This window comes from Rhipicephalus microplus, chromosome X (genome assembly GCF_043290135.1).
Source record: "Rhipicephalus microplus isolate Deutch F79 chromosome X, USDA_Rmic, whole genome shotgun sequence".
NCBI lineage: Eukaryota > Metazoa > Arthropoda > Arachnida > Ixodida > Ixodidae > Rhipicephalus > Rhipicephalus microplus.
In genome coordinates, this window is record NC_134710.1 from 64694234 (window position 1) to 64718415 (window position 24182).

Genomic DNA, 24182 nt, shown 5'->3' on the forward strand with positions numbered 1-24182 from the left:
TATCAAGAAAGCATTGCGCTTGAGCCGCTTAGCGAAGATTCCGACGACTTTCTAACTGAATACTTGGGCTCTCCTCCTACACTTACGCAATAATGAGTATGTACGCAATTAAACTACGATGAAGCGAAGTACAATTACTTGCACCAAGAAAATCGATCCATTGAGAATTTGAAAAAAAGAAGGCATGATATTCTAGCGACATATAGTGGATTGTAGACTACATTTCTAAGCACTGTATCACTTTTAATGATGCAGACAATCGTGTGCTCATATTTGGGTGCACGTTAAAGAACCCCAGGTGGTCGAAATTTTCGGAGCCCTCCACTACGGCGTCTCTCATAATCATATGGTGGTTTTGGGACGTTAAACCTTACATATGAATAAATCAATTATTCCCTCAATCAATCAATCAATCAATCAATCAATCAATCAATCAAATAATTGTGATGCAGACAATAGATAATAACTTCAGACAAATGTTTATTCCCAAAAGAAATGCTTTATAGGCTGCATTTCAGTTCAGTTGCTCAGTGTTATTCATGCGCAGTGTATGCACAAGGTAATTCGCGAAGCACCACGACAGTCGTACGACTGAGGGAGTTAGTTGTTGCAAAATGATTATTTGCGTGTTATTAGTTCCGCTTACTTATTTTTATTGTGATGAAGGGCAGGGACACTGAAGGTGACGTTCTGCCGTCACCATCGTTCTTGATCTCTTTATAAGATACAAGTGACTAACAGATGGTGAGCCGCCAAGGATGGTTGGGGGGGGGGGGGGGGGGGGCTGATGGGCTCCGCCTTTTCCCTCGCCTCTGCAGTTCAGTCTCAATGGGCAAAGTGAGCGCGCATGTCCCCTTTGTCCATGCCCGGCCGCGGCGGCTGTTATAACTCTTCACATGGCTGATCACATGGCCAGTCCACTCGTCCTACCTTGTTGCGAAGGGTGCAAAGGCTGGTCGAGCACAGCTGGCTGTTCTGGTTTCGGTCTGCGTTGTCTTCTTGGCGCTAAATTGTCGAAATGATGATATCTTGTCAGCGAATGTTTACACTGCAGTATAAATCTATGTGAACCTTAATCCACGCTGTTCATTGCCTATAGTGCACGCTGTCGGCAACCATACGGCCCGCGTAGCTATCTTTTACGGCCTCCGGCAGGACGTCATTACCCTTGCCCATCTTCTTTTTTCCACTTTCTATTTGAAGGTCAACATGGCGATTTGGACCTAAAATATATTTTTCGTTTAACATATATGCTTGAATGTAACATTGAAAGGTGCGTGCAGAATATAAACAATTTTTCTAATCCAGGTTTACAAATTATGTACTGCCCATTCGCCAAATTTTTACGGTGTGCCTGCAAGGCCTGGATTGTCCCAACCTTTCGTGTGGCCCACCACTATGTCGGCTTCAAGCAACTTGGTTCTCCGCCTAGAAAGGTTACGACCCCTGGTCTACGTGCAATGCTATGTATCGCATTCTTCAAGTTTTATGCAAAACTGCCTCAGTGATTTAGCAACTTCGCCAAGCGAAAAGCTGAAGTAGGACTATTTTAAAGAGTAACTTCATTGCAATAAATATTTTATTCCTCTTAGGTTTTCGCCGGATGAACAATATACCGGTAGAAAGTGCACTAAAATGAGTGCATGCATAGAATTTTTCATGTTTTTTTGCGCCTTTTGTTCGGAAAGCAATTACGATGATTTTGTCAAATCAATCGAAACTAGCTGATTTATTAGTATACGGTGAAGGCCAGAGACCTGAGCCGTGCCACGATGGTTTCAGCCTGTGCACGTTAGCGGGGTAATTTCTGTTCCATCTGGCCGAGCATGTGCACCAGACCAGCGACCATGGAGGCGCTGAGATCGAGGTCTTCGCTCTGAATGCCGGACACGGTGTCGGCTTCCGAGTGGCGCATGTCATCGTGGTAGTACCAGGCCGTGTTGAATCCCGCCACCGGGACGCCAGCTTCGCGCCAGTGACGCAGCTCAGGCGCGCCGCCGCCCCTAGTCAGCCCATTGGCGTCGATGGTTTCGAACTCTTTGAGCATTTCGCGCACGATGCAGATGGTGTCGTTGCTGCGCACGTTGGACAGTGCCAGGCCCGTAGGTGTAAAAGCCGCTAGGTCCAGCTCCATGGCCATCGTCGTGTTGCCGCTGTCGGCGGCGTAGCGCCGGAAGAACTCGGTGGCGCCCTCCATGCCTTGCTCGCGAGCCGTCCAGACGACGAAGCGCACGGTACGCTTGGGCCGCAGCTCGAGCCGCTTGAGCGCTGATAGGGCCCGCCAGATGACGAATACGGAGGCCGCATTGTCGGCAGCGCCTTGGCCGATGTCCCAGCTGTCGACGTGCGCGCCCAGAAGGATGTACTGCACGTAAGACCACACAGCCCCGCTCGCGAAACAAAATACCTGCGATGGCCATCATGCATGCGACACGCGATGGTCTACGTGCACGTACAGCGCACGCAGGAATGACGATACACAGAGCTTGCTGTTCCGTGCCTCTGCCTGTCCGTGTTGATGCGTGCGCTGTATATGCCCATCATGAATAACCAGCGAACCCATTTTGTCGCACTGAATCACATAGCTCTTGTCACCGTTCATTCACGAACACGACCCATTTACTATATCAGTTTGATTGCTTCTCTGTCAAACCTTCACTTTATACTTGCGGTCAGCCTCTAACTCGCACTACACCTAATTGTTCTCTTAGGATGGCAATAATTTTGGAGCTCACTCATACTCACTCATGAAATATATTTTGCGCTTTGAACTCACACGGGGTCACATTCTCCAAACCTTGCCTGAGCCGGACGCACTCGGGCTGAAGTGAACTACTTTTTTTAAAATGTCTTAACAGGTGACCGTTATTTAAAGTTGCTATATTGGATATTTTTCTCCTAAGATAAACCAGGCAGTGTTACATATTGTGACGAAGGAACGCGTTTATTTACAGGAAATGGTTGAGATCGGTACAGCTCAGAGCCAGAAAACCGGCGACCGAGCTGCTCGTGAGCCAGACCACTTCCACCTCTTCCTCTTCATGCGCCCATCGAGGTGTGTCATTTCCCCCGTTCGCAGACGATGCCCACTGGGCGAGTCAATAGGAAGGTTGGTGGTGATATGGCTTGAGGCGCGCGACGTGTGTCAGCTGTGTCTTGCTAGAGCGCCGACCATTGCTTGTGACGCCGGAGATGACGTATGTGACGTCACTGAGACGGTCAATGACTACAAATGGTCCGGAGTAGTGGGCCAGAAACTTTTGGCATAAACCACGTTTGCGGACAGGTGTCCACAACCACACCAGGTCACCCTTTGTGTAGGCAACGGAGTGATGGTGGGCGTCGTACCGGGTCTTGGAGCGCTGTTGAGATGCAATGGTTCGAAGGCGTGCGACGCGACGGGCTTCTTCAGCGCGGCATAGTGACTCGGCAACCGATGTTTCCACATCTAACGTAAAAGGCAGAATGGTGTCGAGGCAACTGCGGGGGGAGCGGGCGTAGAGCAGGAAAAAGGGCGCGTACCCTGTTGTCTCGTGTTTCGCGGTGTTGTAGGCGTATGTGATATAGGGCAGTACTTCGTCCCAGTTTTTGTGCTTGGCATCAACATAAATTGACAACATGTTCGTTAGCGTCCTGTTGGTCCGCTCTACGAGGCCATTCGTCTGGGGGTGATACGGGGTTGCGTGGCGGAATTGGCTGGCAGACAGGCGTAGGATCTCTTCAACGACGTCAGCGACGAACTGACGTCCCCGGTCGCTAATGACGACTCGTGGAGGGCCATGACGGAGAATGATATGCCGAAGCATAAACTGCGACACGTGAAAGGCTGTTGCAGTAGGTATAGCCGCAGTTTCTGCGTAGCGCGTCAGGTGGTCGACGCACACGATGACCCATCGATTGGCACTGGCTGAACGCGGAAACGGACCTAGGAGGTCGACACCAACAATCTCGAAGGGAGAGCTAGGAGGTGGTACGGGATGGAGAAGTCCGGGTGATGTAGTCGTGGGACGCTTGTGACGTTGACATTGTTCGCAACCCGCTACGTATTTTTCTGTGTCGCGTCGCATCTTGGGCCAGTAAAACCTTTGCTGGATGCGATGAAACGTTCTGGCGAAGCCCATGTGCCCACTGGTTGCGTTGTCATGGCAGAACCGAAAAATTTGGGGACGTAGAGTGCGTGGAACTACCAGAAGCAGACGGGCGCCTTGGCCAGAATAATTCTTCTTGTAAAGGACGGCGTCATGGACTACAAAAGAGCTTGAACTGGCCGGGTCATTCGCGGAGGCAAACAGGTGATCTAAGCAATGATCCTCGTGCTGTGCTGTGCGGAAAGCCGCGATGTCAGGAAAATGAGAGTCAATAGCTGTGATAAAATCGTCAAAATTATCAGCTTCACACTCGGTCGTTGGTAGAGGAAGCCGTGACAGGCAGTCAGCGTCTGCGTGGCGATTACCGCTCTTGTAGCGGACCGTGAAGTCAAATTCTTGTAACCGTATGGCCCATCGCGCAAGTCGACCAGATGGATCACGTAGGCTCACCAACCAGCAAAGAGAGTGATGATCTGTGATAACTGAGAAACGACGACCGTAGATGTAGGGGCGAAACTTGTGTACGGCGAAAACGACGGCGAGGCACTCCAATTCGGTAACCGTATAATTACGCTCTGCCTTGCTCAGGGACCGGCTTGCATAGGCGACGACGTGTTCAGCATTGTTGTGTCGTTGAATAAGCACCGCGCCGAGACCAACTCCACTGGCATCGGTGTGGATTTCCGTGGAAGCAGAGGGATCGAAGTGGCATAGTATTGGCCCGGAAGTGAGAGCGAACTTTAGTTGCTTAAACGCTGACTCACAATTTGGTGTCCAGTGGAAAGGGACGTCCTTGCGCAGCAAGTCAGTCAGTGGCTGGGCCTTTTCAGCAAAATTAGGTACAAAGCGGCGAAAATAAGAGCATAGGCCCAGAAAGCTTCGTAGCTCGCGGATAGACTGTGGCTGCTTAAACTTGCTGACGGCGTCCACTTTCTGCGGGTCCGGTCTAACACCAGCTTTGTCCACAAGGTGTCCTAAAACCAGTGTTTGCCGTTCACCGAAACGACATTTTTTTGAGTTCAGTGTCAAGGCGGCTTTCTCCAAACATGTTAGAACAACGTCAAGGCGATGATTATGTTCTTCAAAAGTTCGTCCAAAAATAACCACATCGTCCAGGTAACATAAACAAATTTCCCATTTAAGGCCTCTCAAGACGGTATCCATATAGCGTTCAAATGTTGCCGGAGCATTACACAAGCCGAACGGCATAACATTAAATTCAAATAGACCGTCTGGCGTTACAAAAGCCGTCTTCTCTTTATCAACTGGATCCATGGGAATCTGCCAATACCCGGATCGCAAGTCTACCGAAGAAAAGTAGGAAGCTGAATGAAGGCAGTCAATTACGTCATCAATGCGGGGGAGGGGGTACACGTCCTTCTTGGTTATAGAATTGAGACGCCGATAATCAACACAGAACCTCCAGGACCCGTCTTTTTTCTTTACCAAAATAACAGGCGCAGCCCACGGACTTGACGATTCTTGAATTACACCAGTGGCTAGCATCTCGCCAACTTGTTCAGCAATAACTTTGCGTTCGGACACGGACACGCGATAGGGCTTTTGTCGGAGAGGATGAGCAGAGCCAGTATCGATCTTGTGACGAGCGCGCGTGGTCGGTATCTGAGCCCTAGGCACCTTCCGTGCAAAATCAAATACTTTAGCATGTCTCGCCAGCAGTGCAACCAGGTCTTTGCGCTTCTGTGAGGAAATGGACTTGCTAACCATTTTTGAAAATTCAGCTTCCATACCAGAAGTTTCCGGACCCGCCCTTTCAAGATCGCTTAAAGCTCCAATGCAGGTGCTGCTCTGCTTTTCGAACAGGGCAAGGCGCATACCAGCCGGTAGTACAACCGACTCGGGTGAGCTGTTTATCACCCATAATTGAGCCGTCTCGTCTGCGAGAGATACAATGCATCGTGGTACAAAGATGTTTTTCTTGAGACAAGCTACAGGCAACGGCTCAATCACTATGTCACGTGAATTCAAACTCGAGTTGGTTTCCGAAGTGGTCACTTGTACGCTGGCCGTGGACCACGCTGGCAGAAGTACATCTTTAGCTACAGTGAGGTTACCTTTCTCACAATCAGGCTGCTGGGCGAGAGTAGACAACAGAACCTCACCTGCTCCACAATCCACGGTCGCACGACACTCTCGCAAAAAGTCTATGCCAAGTATAACGTCATGCGTTGATTGAGCCAGTACTGTGAATTCCGCCTTGAACGTTTTACCGGCAACACTAACAGACGCAGTGCAGACGCCGACAGGACGCAAGAATGCGCCGCTCACTGCCCGAAATGTGGCAGGTTTGTCCCAGTGAAACATAACCTTACGGCCTAGTCGTTGCTTAAAAACTAAACTCATCACGGAAACACTTGCGCCAGTGTCTATCAATGCCATCGTGGGAACGTCGTCAACAAGTACCTGAACCTTATTCTGAAGCATAGAAACTGGTGGAGGCATTCTTTGATGAAAATCGGTACGTCCAGCGACCTCACCTCCGTCGGCCGCGCTGGCTAGTTTCCCGGTGGCGGAGACGACATTCGTGACCGGCGCCGTGGAGATGGTGACCGAGGTGGACGGGTGGTGGGCGGCGTTAAGCTGCGCACAGATCCGGGCGAATCACTCCGGTTGATCGGCTGGTAGGCGTGCCGCTCGTCAGTTGGGTTGGGGGGCCAGTAGGTGTAGTCAGGCCGTTGGCTTCGTTGTGCAAACGTCGCGGATCTCTGAGGGAATGTCGAACGTGGATTACGTCGCATTGGGCAAAATCGGGCGATATGTCCACGAACACCGCACTGGTAGCAGACGGGCCGTTCACGGGGCATAGGGAACGTCGCTGGATGTTGAGGGTACGCGGCGCTCTGTTCCCACTGAGACGCAAAAGGAGGTGGATGGCTGTTGTAGCCGTAACGACTGTGGGGAGCATAAGGCGGCTCTACATAAGAAGACGCCGGTGGTGGAGCCCTTAGCTGAGGGCCGCGGTTGGAATAGCTGCGCTCCTCGAAACTCGTAGCATTGATACTTGTGGACGGTGTATCGCACGGTGGTTCTCGGGCGTTCAAGGGCGCGTAAAGGTGACGACGAAGTTCCTCACGTACAATGAGGCGAATCGTTGACGAAAGGTCGGTAGGCACGGAGTCTTGGCACACATCGACAGTGGCGACGGTCGTAACATTGGCAAGGCGTCCGAACTTCGTAGTGATGCGGCGAGTCTTCAGGGCCTCAAACGTTCGGCAGTGCCCAATCACATCGGCCACAGACTCAAGACTCTCCTTGCCGATAAGGAAGTGGTAGACGTCTTCCGCAATTCCTTTGAGAATGTGGCCCACCTTGTCCTCTTCCGTCATGTTGGTGTCCACACATTTGCACAGTTTCAGTACCTCCTCAATGTAGGTTCTGCATGTCTCACCACAAGCTTGAGCTCTCTGCGACAACATTTGCTCTGCACGTTTCTTCTTCGTCGCAGGGTCGCCAAAGCACTTCTTGATCTCCTCCATAAACTGGTCCCATGTTGTCAAGGTGTCTTCGTGATTCTCGAACCACACTAAAGCACTGCCATCGAGAAATAGACCCACGTGGGACAACTGGCTGGCCGCATTCCAGCCATTGGCTCGGCTCACCCGTTGATAGTGGCTGAGCCATTCTTCAACGTCATCGCCAGGTTTTCCTGTAAATGTGCGTGGCTCTCGGTAGTGGAAAGACGGCGCCCTCGCGACCGGCTGCTGGATGTCTCCGTCCAAGTTCATATCTTGAGGTAGTGGTGGCAAGCCCGCTAGTCGACGGCTGCGGCGAAGCTCGTGCTCTTGCGGTTCCGTCGTTAGTAGACGGCTGCTCTCCGGTCTCGCTTGACAGTAGCTGGCTTACCCAGCACCTTCCACCACAACTGTGACGAAGGAACGCGTTTATTTACAGGAAATGGTTGAGATCGGTACAGCTCAGAGCCAGAAAACCGGCGACCGAGCTGCTCGTGAGCCAGACCGCTTCCACCTCTTCCTCTTCATGCGCCCATCGAGGTGTGTCAATATGATTGATAGGTAGTGATTAACGTTCCCAAACCACCATATGATTATGAAAGACGTCGTAGTGGAGTGCTCCGAAAATTTCGACCCCCTGGAGTTCTTTAACGTGCACCCAAATCTGAGCACATGAGCCTACAGTATTTCCGCCTCCATCGGAAATGCGGCCGCCGCAGCTGGGATTCGATCCCGTGACCTGCGGGTCAGCAGCCGAGTACTTTAGCCACTAGACCACCACGGTGGGGCAGCCAGTGTTACCTAACTTGGTGACATGTTAGAACATAATGTTTACAATATTATTTGGCAATGCCATTGCTGCACCTTAAATAAATATTTTTATAAATGGCATCAAACTTTCAACTTTGCAAGAGTCACGCCTATTGAAAAATTATTATTAAAAACATCCAAGGTGAATCTAAATGGGTCACGATACTTGGAACTAAATGAGTCGAAAACCTGCTGCCACAGCCATCAACGCCCGACGACGATTAAAGCGCGACTATAGGTGAGGAGGGGCGAATAACCGAAACTAAAAACTTAATATATTATTTTAATAGCCGTACTTTTACATATGCCAAAGTTAACTATAAACTTGCTTTATTGTGTATCTGACACCTGGACAAATGATTGATTGCCGCAATTTTCGGTCGAGTGCCATAAAAGGGGGGGGGGGGGCGTATCCAAGCAATATGCTATCTGTGCTTGTGTTTAGTTCGGCGTGTTCTCTGGTTCGCCGCATTGCCGGGTGAACGAGGCATCGCTCATTTTTCCGTAGTGGTTTTGTGCGTACCTTCAGTAGTTTACTTATTTGCTTATGTGCTGTTTACTGGTGTCACATTTCAGAGCTGAACTAGCTCACAGAATGTGTAGGTTGCCGCTCCTGTGACTGCGGGCTGCTTTCGCTGGAGCACAGACGGCGTGCCCTCGCCTTTGGTGACGGTGAACACGACACGCTAAGCAACAAGACGCTGTACTCTACGGCTGCCGAAGCTATATTTTCAATGTGTCTGTCTCGCTGCAGCGGTTTTGGACGGTTAGGCAACGCCAATTTTCGAGCTATTATGCTATTGTTCTCGTGAACATTTGTGTCATGATTGCCTCAGCAACGTTTTTTGTGCATATTGTGAGTGCGTCATTTGATTAATAAAACAACTTTGCTTGCTCAATTTTTGTTTTTTTCTTTTCTCACACACACACACACACACACACACACACACACACACACACACACACACACACACACACACACACACACACACACACGCAAAGGAGGAGGACCTTAATTTTAGGTCTGGCGGTCGCATGTCGCTAGTTTCTTACGGGGCGGGTGCCCTCCCAAGCGACTAAAACTTCGTTCTGCCGAGCACCAAGCCGGAAGCGCGCTTGTACCTATTTAGCCAGTAGGTACCTGGCAGCAGCGATTCACTGCCTCCCACCGCAAAAGCGGGCGCTCAAGTATTTCACCAAGGCTGTGGTGGGTTAAGGTACACCCAGCTGCTTTCGCAGAACCTTATGGGGCTGCCTTTCAAGATTACTCAGAAACAGCCAAGCCCCAGGTCGGTGTACTCCTCTACCCACTGGAAAAAAGTGGTGCGGTCAGCACTGGGAATTGAACCCAGCCCCTCTCGAATGGGAAGCGGACGCTCCAACCATGTAGCCACCGCTGCGGTCAGCCCACTTTTTTAGGCCAATTTATCATATGTTTATGGCCTAAGTGCACCCTCGAAAAGCTATAGTACTCGTACCCGTAATACTCTCGCTGCGAATAAAGTAATGCAACATGTTTCCCAATAATACTTTTTGTGATCTGCGAGAGTCTTTTCGTGGGATTTTAGGAAAAATTGGAGATGGCATTTTTTTGAATAATAATTTTCAATAGGCTTAACTGTCGCCAAAATTGAAAGTTTGATGCAATTTATAAAAAATATTTATTTGAGTTACAGCAATGGTATTATTGGCAATATTGTAAACATTATGTTGTAATAGATCACCAAGTTATGAAACACTGGCTGGTTTACCTTGGGAGAAAAAAATCTGAAACACAGAAATGTCGCCCGTTCAGACATTTTTCAAAAAAGAGTTTGCTTCAAACCCACGGGATTTAAGCAATGCTGCTTCACTCTTCATAACACTTACATTTATTTACAAATAAAATCGTCTTCGTAACGTCAATATTTGTGATTTTATATAGCCGTTAACTTTCGAGAATGGCAAGGGACAAAATTGGTTCCCTCCATACAGAATAAGTTCGACGCTTTTTTCTCCTAAATCATGCGGTTAAAAAAACAAAGTTCACTTTGGGGTATATCAGGTGGCATGTGCACAAAATATAAAGTACTCAATGAAATCTAAAATATCAACTATCAGACCCGTGTTGATCTACCGAGGAATCACCCTGTTGCGTTTTTTACTTACTTGAACTCTGACTCACCAACATTTTCCTGAGGCGGAGTCATTTGGACGCAGCTCACGAAAATGTTCTTCAAGCAGACTGACTCGAACTCAAACTCTCCAATATTAGTGACCTAGACTCGTGGCGCGATCTAAATCTGAGTGAACAAGCCGACCTTTGCTTGTTCCGCCCCGATCGAGCTAACGAGGATCACTCTTCATAAACACAATTTAGCATATCATTCCCTTCCGTGCGAGACTTACAAGGGGAACTCATTTGTTATATCAAATATTATTGTCTTCTGTCAAAGCGGCACACTTGCAGAGCTCAGTATAAAAACAATGTTCTCGATTATGCGATTACTTCTTGATGCCTGAGTGCCGCTTCTCGTCTGCTTTGGTATGATTGCACTGTAGACTTAAACAAGAGGTTTAATATTCATAGGCTTTTTTGCAGGTATGAATTCGTATTTCAAGCGACGCCCAACGTCTGTATGTGCCAGGCCAGAATAGGTGTGGTGGGCTTAATTCTTGCGAGAGAACCACGTGCACCAGTTGCGAATTTATTTTTTTGACAAGAGATGGCATTGTATAGCGCTGACAGATAGGCAGTATACAAGAACGACGCATAATTGGGATATATGTTTAGAATCATAATTTTAGCAGAGCTTCCTTTTTTTTTTTTGTCTTAGCCATCTCCCGCTAACGCTACATCAATTTTATTGAAGTAGTGTGGTGCCATACCTCATATTTTCTAAGAGCTTCCGGAGCGGACGGGATAAATGATTTTGGACATGCGTGCATACATAGTGACTGTCTTTATGGGATACAGTATAAAGTGATGTTCGAGGACATGCATTGGGCCTATAGAAAAGGTATGCGATATAAAAAAGCGCGAGCTGCCATCTTACTTTGGTCGTTGTCCCCATCCTGATGAACCGCATGACTTTATACACGGTAAGTCACGATAAAGCTTCTTCCGCTCGTACGATCTGCTTTTCTTTACTATAGTTCCTCGCCGTCAGGTGCAGAAATGCGCATGGGTTCCATAGCTGCCCAATAACAATGACGCAGTTACCTCTTTGGGGTACTTGGTGCCCTTCCATTCGACTATGATGTTCCGGGAGACAACCTGCTGTGGCTCGCCTGGATCCATGCTGAGGTGGACGATTACTTCCTGTCCTGCAAGAGTGGGAAGTATTCGTTTTTGCTAGTTGCATGCGTCAGCGACCATGGTTAATCACTCATTATTGTGTATGTTATTCAAATATAAAGTGGTGACTCGATCAAAGAATCAGAGGACAAGGAAACAAGCCTAGAAGTTTGTGTTATCACGTAAACTGAGGGCGTGTTTTTTTTTCTTCTTCAATGTCACATGCAGTAAAATTAGCCAGACGCATTCACTGCATGCATTATGTGAGTGATGTTGGTTTGTTTAGGGCGCGCGAACAATGTGAAACCATTCGCATACTTCGATCGACCATGCGCGCGAGCAGGTCGGAGTCTTGCTTGGTTAGCACGGCGGCGGCGATGCGCGGAGCGTCTTTCTCGTAGCCCGTGAGCCCAGCAAAAAGGGCAGTGCCAGTGAGCGGCTCGGGTGCGCGGAATAGCACGCCAAGCGCACCAAGGCGGGCAGCCTTGGTGGTACCCTGCAGCAAGTAGCCGGCGTAGTTGCCATGGCCCTTCCACTCCGGCACGTAGAGCACGATGTGGCCGTTCACCTGCGAAACACGCAGAGTTTATTAGTGCCGCGTTGAGCTGTGACGACATGGCGATAGACTGGAAGAGTGCTTTTGAGCTAGTATCTGAATGTCGAGCGCACCATTTACAATTAAGTAGCGGTGCTAGTGGAATTGGTCTATTTTGCTGTGCACGGTAATGTAAGTATAGATTTCTTAATCGTGCTTGACCACAGGCGTGCGCAGTGGAGGGGAGGTATGTGGGCAGATTTGGTCTTGCCTTGGAATTTTGGTAATTTTGCAAAGCACATTTCAAAGCTCATATATCGCAGTTGAAATGATGGCAAAGCGTTGTGAAAGCATTGTGCGTGCGCACTTGGTTTTTGAACACCGCGGGCGTAAGTTGAAATGCATGTTTTACTGGAAATGGCTCTCGCTCGCTGGATTCCGTGCTGACTGGTTCTGCCCTCGTGATCTCCGACGACAGCGCAGCTCTGGCCGACTGGGTTGATCTTACGCCACCTCCTACCGCCGGTCTCCTACGACGACGACAGCGCAGCTCTGGCCGACTGTATTAGCCCTACGCCAGCTCCTGTCGCCGACAAGAGCTCTCGCCAGTGGTGCCCCGTCCTCGGACTCCTGTGACCGTGTTTCATCTTTCCTATCTCTCTTCTGTTGTCACTCGCTGTCCCTGCGCATCTCTCTCTCTCTCTCTACCTTTAATACTATCCTTTCAATCCCTCCTTACCCCCATCCCTTGTGAGCTACTGTTGAGGTGTCGTACCACATGCAGACAGTTACGGGGCTCACTCTTCTCTTCTGTTCCCTTTTATAACCACAATATCTCCCTGGACATGACTCGTGCAGCCTGTGCGAGGTAGTGCGCTTACAGATTCTCTGGTCCACGTTGAATCATTGCGATTTCATGTTTTAGTGGTGGCCTACTTCACACCAGCTCTCCCAAATAATTTGGACTGCGAGATTACCTTGCTGCGAGTGTGCTGGTATGCAAGAGATGGTTGAAAATACATCTTAGGTCTTTCTCGCTTATACTTCGGGATCAATACGCGCCTTCCGTTAGTGAAAAGAAAATGTGCCAAAAAGGTTAAGTAGAACCAATAATAGCGAAAGTTGGGCTAGTTGGTGGTTCATACTTAGGAAGTAAAAACAGTGCACAAATATAGACAAGTACAGAGAAAGAGACGACACCGCGCTCTCTTCCTCTGTCCTTGTCTATATTTGTGCGCTGTTTTTACTTCCCAAGTAAGTAGAACCCACTGATGTTGTCTATGTATATATGCGACAGCACGGGGACTTGGACGCGTATTACAAAACGCATGCAGGTTTTTATTTTGATGTCTTTATTCATCATGCATCGCATTTTCTACGGCAAGGCATGAAGGATCAATTTTAATGTACGACACGGGGAGGGAACTCTGCAACCTGTCATTTTCACAAAAACAGTGCTTAGAACGCGACAATTTCTCGCTGTAGTGTGAATTTTCCAAGATGGCTCCCAGGAACTCCATCCTGGAATCTGGGACCACTCGTTGGATAGAATTCCTCTGTGACTATTGTAGCTCTTTTCTGTTAGTTGTGACACTTTGATGCCATTTTGATTATTATGCTACATCTAGAAGTCACTTAACCAACAAATTCGCAGTAGTACTGTAAAATACCCTGAAAACTGCGTCCGTAGTTGTGTTTTCAGCGTCGTCAGTGACTGCTCAGCGCCACTCAGGTGCATAAACTTGGTAGAATCTAGAACGCCGCTTGCCTTGCACGAAGCGTAGGGGTATACGCTAAGATGCTCTGCCGACTATAAAAGACACCGACTACACGTAATCGAAGAACGACCGCCCAGACACTTCCATTTCACGTGCACTGGCTCTTTAACGCTTGGCGTAAAATAAGGCACGACAACTGACTGAGAAGTGTGCCACTTACGCTGACGCCTTTCATTTCCAGCTCTGCGAACGACTTGACCACGTCCAGGGGCGCCGTCACTCCACCGGGCGGCGTGCCGGATGACCCACCTAGGCCGAGGACGTGCAGCGAATGTTCTTCGGGGCGCACAAGGCGCGCCTCCTCGTGTTGTCGGCGCCAGCGTACGGCGAGCACGTCCTCCGTGTGGACGTCCTGGAAGTGGTCCTGTCCGAAGCGCTCCACCAGGTAGTCGATGGACTTTTCAAGTTGCACGCTACCCAGCATGCGACTACCAAACCGATCCACGAACAGGGACAGCTCGCGGTAAGTCACCCCTGCGGGAGGGACAGTAGTGTGTACTGAAGAGTTGGCGCTTGCGAAGGAGTGACCATCGGTATGGATGTTTTCGTTCGCATTTGCGAAATATGTCAACTTAACATCATTTCTCTGTGTTCACGGACAGGCTGAACTAGTGGAGGTCTTGTGTTTGCAAGACCTCCACTAGTTCAGCCTGTGTTTGCAAGGACTGCCTCTACGTAAGCCATTCCTAAGAAACAATGCGATGTTTGCCTTCGCTGTTTAACGCATGTTCATAAGAACAACCACATCGTGCGGACTTTGCGATATATTTTGTAAACAAAAGGTGTATGTATGCGCTTGAGATATTTTTATGGCTGACACAAGTTTACAGTATGAATGATTGCATTGGCTCAGGACCAATTGCTAGAGGTTAGGAAATACCTTGTTCTTAACAATATCGCTAAATGAGTTCGAACAGTCGCTTATATTGAAAAAAAAAATTGAACCACTTACAGCATTCACATCGTCATCTGAGTATTGTACTTGCTAGAAACGGTCGCAGATGTTATTCAAACAGTCAAAGATGCTTCAATGCAACAAACATACACCTTCGAGGGCACATAATCTTTATTATAGCCTAATTTATCGACTTGCCGTGCAAGTTGGGTCATTCCAGGAAATAGCACAGTAATAGATTGGACTGATCCCGTTGACAGTGGGGTAAAGGGTGGACTGACTGGTGACTGGCATTTTTCGTTCTAATTATGATAACACAGTGCAATGAGGTGACAGACACAAACACGATAAAATCAATGCCCCGCCGTGGTGGTCTAGTGGCTAAGGTACTCGGCTGCTGGCCCGAACGTCGCGTGATCGAACGCCGGCTGCGGCGGCTGCATTTTCGATGGAGGCGAATATGCTGTAGGCCAGTGGGCTCAGATTTCAGTGCACGTTAAAGAACCCCAGGTGGCCGAAATTTTCGGGGCCCTCCTCTGCAGCGTCTCTCATAATCATAGGGTGGTTTTGGGACGTTAAACACCACATGTCTATCCACGACACAAGCAATTACGGACTGCCGCTATATACTGTTCATGACTTTGTGTTATAAGCTGAAATAGTCGTGATAGCATGATAAACGGACAATGAATGTGAACCAAGCATAAGAATACGCAGGACAAAGCCATAGAGTGCACAAGGAAGGGTGTACTTCGAAGGGTGTACCAGTCACTTGGTCAAATAATCTCAGTCACGGAGTCTTGATCAGTCAAGCAGTACTCTGCCAGTCATCGTCATTCTTGGTTTGTCTTTACAAGCGAAGCTCCTTAGGCTATCACGATGTCCGAACATTCTCGTCTAGGCTCGCCATTGTACCTAGTCAAAGCGCACTTGCGAAATATCTGTGCGCAATGCCGTGTAGAGCATAGTTTCCGATAGGTACACTAAAAGGAGCTCTGGCGCTAGTGTCTATGGGAGCTGCAATGCACGGTGCTTCAGAGAGCATGGCAATGATGGGTAGTACAAAATGTGTCTAATCTCCGTTCTTTCAGCTAAGTTTGGCTTCGTGTGACTTGGAGCCGCTTTGTGACGACACATCAGCAAATCTTCAGCAGTTACGCGTCATCACCTCAGCTTTTTAGGCTCAATTCAGATCGGGTCAAAAAGTTCACAACGGTTCATTCCATCGTCAAATTACATGGGTCGCGAAACTTGAAACTAAATGAGTCGAAAACCTATGGCCACAACCATCAACGCCCACCGTCGATTGAAGCGCGACTAGGTGAGGAGGGGCTGAATAACCCAAACTAAAAGCTCAATATCATTTTTGTTCAAATAGTTGTAATTTTATGTATGCCGACTTAATTATAAACTTACTTTACGGTGTATCTGACACCTGGTTAAATGTTGACTGCCTCCATTTTCGGTAGAGTGTCATAAATGAGGGGGGGGGGGGGCGTATCCAGACAATTTGCTACCAGAGCTTGTGTTTAGTTCAGCGTGTTCTCTGGTTCGGCGCATTGCCGGGTGAACGAGGCATCACTCACTTTTCCGTGGTGATTTCATGCGTATAGGCGTGAGCATAAAGGCGCGTTTACTCTAGAGAGACACGACACCGATTTTGGTCTGCGGGCTGTCTTTAGGAGTGTCTTTTCTCTTGTTGTCGGCCTATGTAAACTGCATAGACACAAACAGTCGGCTGGTGGTCTCTCGAAGACCCCGCCCGCGCCTTGTGCTCACAACAATTCCGTTGGCCAATTCCGTAGTCACATTAGAGGCACACGCAGTGACACTGACTAAACTTTATTTATTTATTTGGTTTGAGTACATAGAGAACACGAAGACAGAGGAAAGAGGGAGGGAAGAGGCTGACAACTGCCACATTTAGGGGCACAAAGCCTGCCTGCTTCTTCGGGAAGGGGAAGCATAGAGAAAGTAAGGGAAGAACACTTGCACCTCATTTTCAGCCATGCTCCCTGCTCTGCCATCATCCCTCTCCAGCTACGCGGCGCATCCCCCGCCATAATCCATGGTAACGAGGGACGGGGATGGTGGACACAATACGGAAGCGTATTCAGACGCCGCGGAAGCCTCGGAGAGGGCACTGTTAACTCTCCCAAGGTTGCCCGCTTCGTGGTCGTTTGAAGCAAAGACATGGGGCAAATTTTCGCTCAGCCGCCGATCTCCCCAGGAAAAGCCGACGACAGGTCTGCGAATGCATTTTGTTGGTATTTTCGGCCTCTCATGATGTTACATTACGATGAAATGCTGTCTTTTGAAACGTCGTCGTCGGCCTAGAGTGACCATGGGGTATGGCGACTTCGTCGGCGGGCGACTCGTCAGCCGATGGTTGGCGTCTGCCTCGTGTTTTCGTCGGGGTCATGTCAGTGTCGTGTCGCTCTAGTGTAAACGCGCCTTAACTGTGCAGACCACGGGATCACGTGGCCGAAGACATCGACATGCTATCTAGCGATGGGACGCCTGCTGCGGTGCGCATGCGCGTCCCGTGGTATCAGTTGGCCTCTCATGTGGGCTTTAACGTCCCAAAACCACCCTATGATTATGAGAGACGCCGTAGTGGAGGGCTCCGGAAATTTCGACCACCTGGGGTTCTTTAACGTGCACTCAAGCACCCAAATCTGAGCACACGGGTCTACAACATTTCCGCCTCCATCAGAAATAATAATATATATATATATATATATATATATATATATATATATATATATATATATATATATATATATAAGAGAAACAATATATATATATATATATATATATATATATATATATATATATATATATATATATATATATATATATATATATATATATATAAGAGAAACAAGTGCATACTTAAGGGCTCGTTTTTAGTGTTTTACACAATATTAATGAGGTCTAACAGACAATAATGCCAAGGGAGGTATAGGGGAAGTTATTAGGCGAATTGTAATGTAAATGAGAAGAAAGAAAAGTGGGCGAAAAGATAACTTGCCGTGGGCAGCAGCATAGCCGGCGACACCCGGTCGTCGTTTTGGCTATATATATATATATATATATATATATATATATATATATATATATATATATATATATATATATATATATATATATATTCTTATATATAGCCAAAACGACGACTGGGTGTCACGGGCTATGCTCCATCAAATTTGTGCCATTTCTTCTCTTTTCTTTTTTTACGTGGCAGCTGCGACGGTGCCGGTTCCAGCGCCGGGCTCGCGTCGTTATTTATACCGGTTTTACGGTTTTAAAACTAAGCGTAGCCTAGCCTTGTGAAACCTGATGAAGCCAAGCACAGATAATTACGTTATCTCAGCTCCGCTTGCCTTTGTTACGTTAGGCCAGGTTGAACTTAAATGAGCCCAGTGGAGTGAATGTAAGTGTATCCGAATCTAATCTTGTGCGCGGTATAAACTGATAAATTTGGGCGTAAGTAAGTCTAAGCCCTGTCCAGGTTGCTGTTTTTATATTCAGCGTAGTAAAGCTTCGATGCACCCAGATGGGTTGAGAAAAGTACACGTACAGCCAAATCCAATTAAGCATAGCCGATAAGGCTATCATTTAATTTAGCCGATTAAAAGTAGCCTGAACAGGGCACACCTTATCACAGCCAAATAATCCAGGTGCCCTTCTCCATGAGCCTAGAGGTGCCAAACCCTGGAACATACTAATTACTCCGCCCCGCCATGGTTGTCTAGTGACTAAGGTACTCGGCTGTTGACCCGCAGGTCGCGGGATCAAATCCCGGCTACGGCGGCTGCATTTCCGATGGATGCCGAAATGTTGTAGGCCTATGTGCTCAGATTTTAGTGCACGTTAAAGAACCCCAGTTTGTCAAAATTTCAGGAGCTCTGATACTAGGACCTTGGGCATCTGCCTCAGTTGCGCAGAAAGCAACTAAAGCACTGCTACTTTACCTTAAGTCAACAAACCTGAGCGACCGCCTGTAGACTGTGTGTGCTCCCCGAGTGTGCTTGTGATTGTGTGTACCTTCTCATCTTTCTGCAACCTCTTTTCTCCCCTTTATCCCTTCCCCAGTGCAGGGTAGCAAACCGGATGTGCATCTGGTTAACCTCCCTGCCTTTCCTTGCATCTTTATCTCTCTCTCTCCACTACGGCACCTTTCATAATCATATGATGGTTTTGGGACGTTAAAACCCACATATCAATCGATACTAATTACTACTTACTGACACTATACCAATTAAGCTTATTTATGTCTAAAACTGTTACTGAAAACGCGTACAAGTTATGTCTGAATAATTATTCTGCTATCCAATCACATACAAAACATACTGGAGTTTCACATGACATAATCAGGCTAATTATACATAACTAAGCTAATGAGGCAGCTTCAAAGTAAGCATAGAAAATTCTGACTAAGTATTGGATATCATGCCATCATCAAAGCAGTCTGATTATAATTAGGTTAATTAATTAGTTTCAATAAAACAATTGTAAATCAAGTTGAATTTACATGAGCTCAGAGAATCCAAGCTGAGGAACATACTAACTTACTAATCACCGAGTCTAGTCTCACTAAGCTAAACTAAATATAATTATCCTTAAAGCTAATTTAGTCATGTCTTCTTATTTATTGTGCTTGTTTCGTCATAATCAGGCTCACTTGTGATCAACCTGGCCTAACGCAACAAAGGCAAGCTGAGCTTAGAAAACTTCCATTTTCTGTGCTTGGCTTCATCGGGAGGCTGGCTACGCTTAGTTACAAATCGCGTATATATGACGACGCGAGCCCAACGCGGGAACCGGCGCCGTCGCGGCTGCTACCCAAAGAAAAAATAAATAATATAAAACGGCACGAATTCGACAGAGCAAAGACAGTGACACCCAGGTGTCAATTTGGCTACGAGCGCGTCGGAGAGGGCGACATCAGAGGCCAACTGATGCGAAGGGACGCGCATGCTCCCCGCAGCAGGTATCTTGTCACTAGATAGTGCGTCGATGCCTTCGGTCACGCGATCCCGTGGTCTGCACACTTATGCTCACGTCTGTACTTTGCATATTTTACCTATTTGCTTATGTACTCTTTACCGGCGTCACATCTCAGAGCTGGACTAGCTCACAGAATGTGTAGGTTGCCGCTCCTGTGACTGCCGACTGCTTTCGCTGGAGCACAGACGGCGTGCCCTCGCCTTTGGTGATGGTGAACACGATACGCTAAGCAACGAGATGCTGTACTATACGGCTGCCAAAGCTATATTTTCAATGCTGCTGTCTCGCTGCAGTGGTTTTGGATGGTTGGGCAGCGTCAGTTTTCGAGCTATTATGCTATTGTGCTCTTGAATAGTTGTATCACAACTGAATCTGCAAAATTTTTTGTGCATATTGTAAGTACGCCATTTGGCGAATAAAACAACTTTGCTCCCTCAATCTTTGGTTCTTCTGTTTCTTTTCTTTCCCGCATGCAATTACCGAGTCACTAGGTGCAATAAAATTGAGAATTCATAACAGCGCGTAAAATATTATCGATTAAAAAAATCCATTTCACGCCATGTAGGGCAAATGCACGATGCCGCTACCGCTTCCGGTGGTGACATGGCATTTCATTTTTTTCTTTGTTGTTTGCTGTTAGTCGTCCCATTCACAAGTAGATGGCAACGGGGGCAACGAGCTGCCAGGTACTGGATCCATGTACTTCTATGTATGTCACGCTACCAGTTTACATATACCTTGGTTCGTTCTTTTATTTGATGCGAAACCAAACCAAAACAATAAACAAAGCCACAAGTGCGTTTGAAGCCCGCAAGTGTGAAAACTACAATAATTTGTGTACTACGTATGAATGCCATGGTCACTTGACGATGCCAGAATGCCCTCTATAGTTCATTTTAGGAAAATCACTGGTACAGAGAGCGCACATAGCGCGCATATGATCAAAAGGTAGCCAGTACTCTGCCCGTGCGTCTGTAGGTCCATTAATCCGTCCTTGCATCTGTCCGTTCATTCATCCGTGCGTGCTTAACGACATACTTTAGCCGCGAAATAACAGAACACAGAGTGAAGGAACACATAATTACAAGGACAAGCGGTCGTGGTCCTTGTCGTCGCATGTTCCTTTATTCTGTGTTTGTGTTATTTCGTGGCTAAAGTGTGTCTTTAAGCAAATGCCAACTAGGCCAACAATCAGTCTTGATACAAAATATCTGTGCGTGTGTCCCTTCCATCTGTCCGTTCAACCATCCATGCATCTCTCCATCCATGCATCTGTCCGTCTTTCTGTGCACCCATCTGTCCATCCATCAGTGCACCCGTGCATCCGTCCGTCCATCTGTGCGTAGTAGTCGACGACTTCAACGTAGACATTATGAACCTTAGGACCTCACTTCGCTCCATCATCCCCATGCGCTCCGTGGATCAGCACCTATTTCTCTTCAAAATTGTAGAAAGTCGTCATATATTGCAGAGTCGCGTAAACATGTCTATTATTCTCTTTGTTTCTGCTTCAGCTGACCTATTGTATTTTTTCTAGCCTAAGTGCTGGCAGGAAAGCCATAACTCTGGGGTTCTGGTATGTGCTGTTATCACGTTTCAGGTTCATTGAACGTTCAGCTATCGAGCAATACGAAAGATGCTTTTTTTTTTAATTTCCATCGGTTATCGGATTCAAAAATCGAATCAATATTCACAGCATACTTAACATTTGTACAAGTAATCACATTCTGTACCACAAAAAAAGAAGGGGAGGGGGACTGCTAGGTTCTTTTATGCATTCGCCTAAAACGACTCAATAGAAAGCGATAGTCATCTTTATTTTTTCAGTAGATGTATTGATCCTGCCCCACCCACCCTTCGAGGAAAGCTTTCTGCGCCTCGCGGAGTTTTGCCCTGCCTCCGGTATTGGAGGCTTTGCAAGCTTTTAGTAACTTACCTGGTCTTGTACCACTGCCCCCGTGATCGGCCCACTTTGGGCCAAGCGACAATGTCATGGAATGACTCCATCATGCGACGTCACGATGACGCGACAAATTTTCGCGATATACGTCATAATGGCGACATATGGTGGCGTCATCAAGTGAAGATTACTTTCTCCATCACTCATGTTGACACTACCGAGACGGGGCGCCGATTGTCAGTTTTTGCGCTTGATGAAACATCTAAAGTTTTCCCATTAAAGTACATTCAAATAAATGAAGAAGCTTTGAAGTTTGGTCTGGTTGGCACATAATGAAGCGTCAAAATAACACAAAACACATGAGCGAGATGTACAAATGCATTGAAATCATACTTAATCGCGTTGTTCGTGATAGTTGTATCGCGTGTTCAGCATTATTTAAGCTGTTCAGAAGTATGAAGACACTCACTCACGCTCCACCGCCAATATATGTTTTTCAGGATATGCATGATACTTGCTTCCACTAACACTTACCGACCATTATTCACGCTCACCGATGCTCACTCGCGCACATATTCGTTTTCACTGGTCTTCACTCGCTCACAATCCGACATTATAATGTAATGGTAAAATATTCACCGGCCTGCACATACCTTTCTCCGCACCCGTGCGGAAGTACTGGATAAGACTCTGCACTTGTTCACTGGCGTTGCGGATCTCCCTGAACGGCTCGTCCGGCACGATGCACACTGCCTGGGAGCTGAGAACCGAAGCCGCCAGAAGCACGGCCGCGCGCAAGACGGAATGAGCCATAGGAGAGCAGCCGCCCGCGTTCGTCCGTCTCAGGTGGCGGACTCCGGATGTGGCGTCTCCGACGACGGATACAGGAGCACCAGTCGCCGCTTGGAGCGACTGAACTCGCTCCTCTTGCGCAACGCCTAACGCGTATAAGGTATCGGGCAAAAATTATTGTCACGTGAAAACTACTCGTAACGTCATGGAGAAATGACTTTTGACAGACGTCTTGCACCCCAGAATGAGTTTGACTGTCGCAAAATCACATTAGAAGATGCGAATAAAGCTCGACAATGATTTGTTCTTTGCGAGAAAGTGGCGGTTTAGGTTGACAGGGATTCAGGTTTCGCTACACGGTACATGTTTCGAGCTCGACGGCGCGTGCGCAAAAGGCTCGGCTTCAGCGGTGTGTATGACGCATGGCGTGACGCGTTTCATATCAGATAGCAATATCTTACGCAAACCTTCGGGCCCGGCACGGATGCGCAATTTAGGAAGTCTTAATTTTTGATACAGGGTTGCTTTGAAAGTTTTGCTTTACCGGGGTTTTCATACGTGCAAAAACTACAATATGATTATGAGAAACGTGGTATTGGAGGGTGTAGGGTTGCTATCTTCCCCTGAACATCCATTTTTGCCCCCGCAGAGCGACACTTGGCGCTCGACTTCCGACGTGGCGCCCCCTAAAGGGAGAGAGTGTTAGAAGCGTATGTGGTAATCATATAGCATTGCTGCGTATGCTACCTTTAGAAAGTAGAGTTGTGCGTCTATTTTCAAAACGCCGCAAGCAACCGTGCATTGGGGAAAACATGATGCTCTGGAAAGTTATTGTGCTCAGCGCCACCACTGCAGCGACCTGGATTAGCCTTTCCCCAGAAGACTTAAGTAATGTAGCAAATCGGGCAAGCTGGAACATAGTCATAACAATCAGCGCACAAAAAGCACAAAAAGCACAAGAAAGTGCACGACACAGTCGCTGTCTATTAACTGAATGTTTATTGGAAGAAACATGTCATATGTATGCAAACATGAAGGCATAAAAAATCTTGACAACTCCCACCAAGCACGTAATCAAGTATGATGAAGATACGAAATATCAGCGTCTGTGAGAGCAATTGAAAGCTGGCTCACGCCCCTGTCTCTTGCTTTTATGATTTCATACACTTCAGCTATTTCACGCGTGTGCTGGACTCGATGCCTCATCAGCACAGCGGTTTCGTTAAACTAAGCTGCGCAGCTGCACTTCCGGCAATGGAGGGCAAGTTGCGTAGATGGTGTGCCTTTCAGAGAGCTAGCGTGCTCTCTTAGATGTACGTTGAGGCAACGCCCCGACTGCCCAATGTACGTGCACACGCAAGGCAAAGGGATGGAGTATACCATTCCGCTCGCCCAGTCATTGAAACACTTAGAGAGCATGCTTTATACAGGAACCTTCAGCGCTGACAGTGGCCTGCCCCATCTGCACTCTTTTGTCAACTCTAGCACGCACGCTCCCAAGCTTTTCGGCAGCATGAAAGACAACATTTATGTCATAATGACTTGCTGCTTTCTTCAAACGGTGCGCCACAGAGTGCGAGGTTTCTTGCCAGGTTCCCGAGCTTGAAAACGTGCATTGCAT

General features: G+C 47.6%; 1 protein-coding gene across 1 annotated transcript; it reads right to left on the reverse strand.

Annotated features, from left to right (window-relative positions):
* Positions 1-884: 884 nt before the first annotated feature.
* On the reverse strand, positions 885-22892 carry LOC119176716 (carboxypeptidase Q). The gene is made up of 5 exons (XM_037428073.2): positions 22423-22892; positions 14122-14435; positions 11967-12216; positions 11574-11677; positions 885-2365 (listed from the first exon to the last, which is right to left on the reverse strand). The coding sequence occupies exons 1-5, from the start codon at positions 22580-22582 to the stop codon at positions 1793-1795; spliced, it is 1401 nt and encodes a 466-aa protein (XP_037283970.2). The 5' UTR covers positions 22583-22892; the 3' UTR covers positions 885-1792.
* Positions 22893-24182: the final 1290 nt, after the last annotated feature.

What these genes read in the sequence shown, in the direction of transcription:
- LOC119176716 (XM_037428073.2), bottom strand. Translation starts at nt 22,582, where the DNA reads ATGGCTCATTCCGTCTTGCGCGCGGCCGTGCTTCTGGCGGCTTCGGTT. An exon ending in CCGCACGGGTGCGGAGAAAG is followed by an intron (nt 14,436 to 22,422) that starts GTATGTGCAGGC and finishes TCCCTCCCGCAG; the next exon opens with GGGTGACTTACCGCGAGCTG. An exon ending in TGGAAATGAAAGGCGTCAGC is followed by an intron (nt 12,217 to 14,121) that starts GTAAGTGGCACA and finishes CGTGTTTCGCAG; the next exon opens with GTGAACGGCCACATCGTGCT.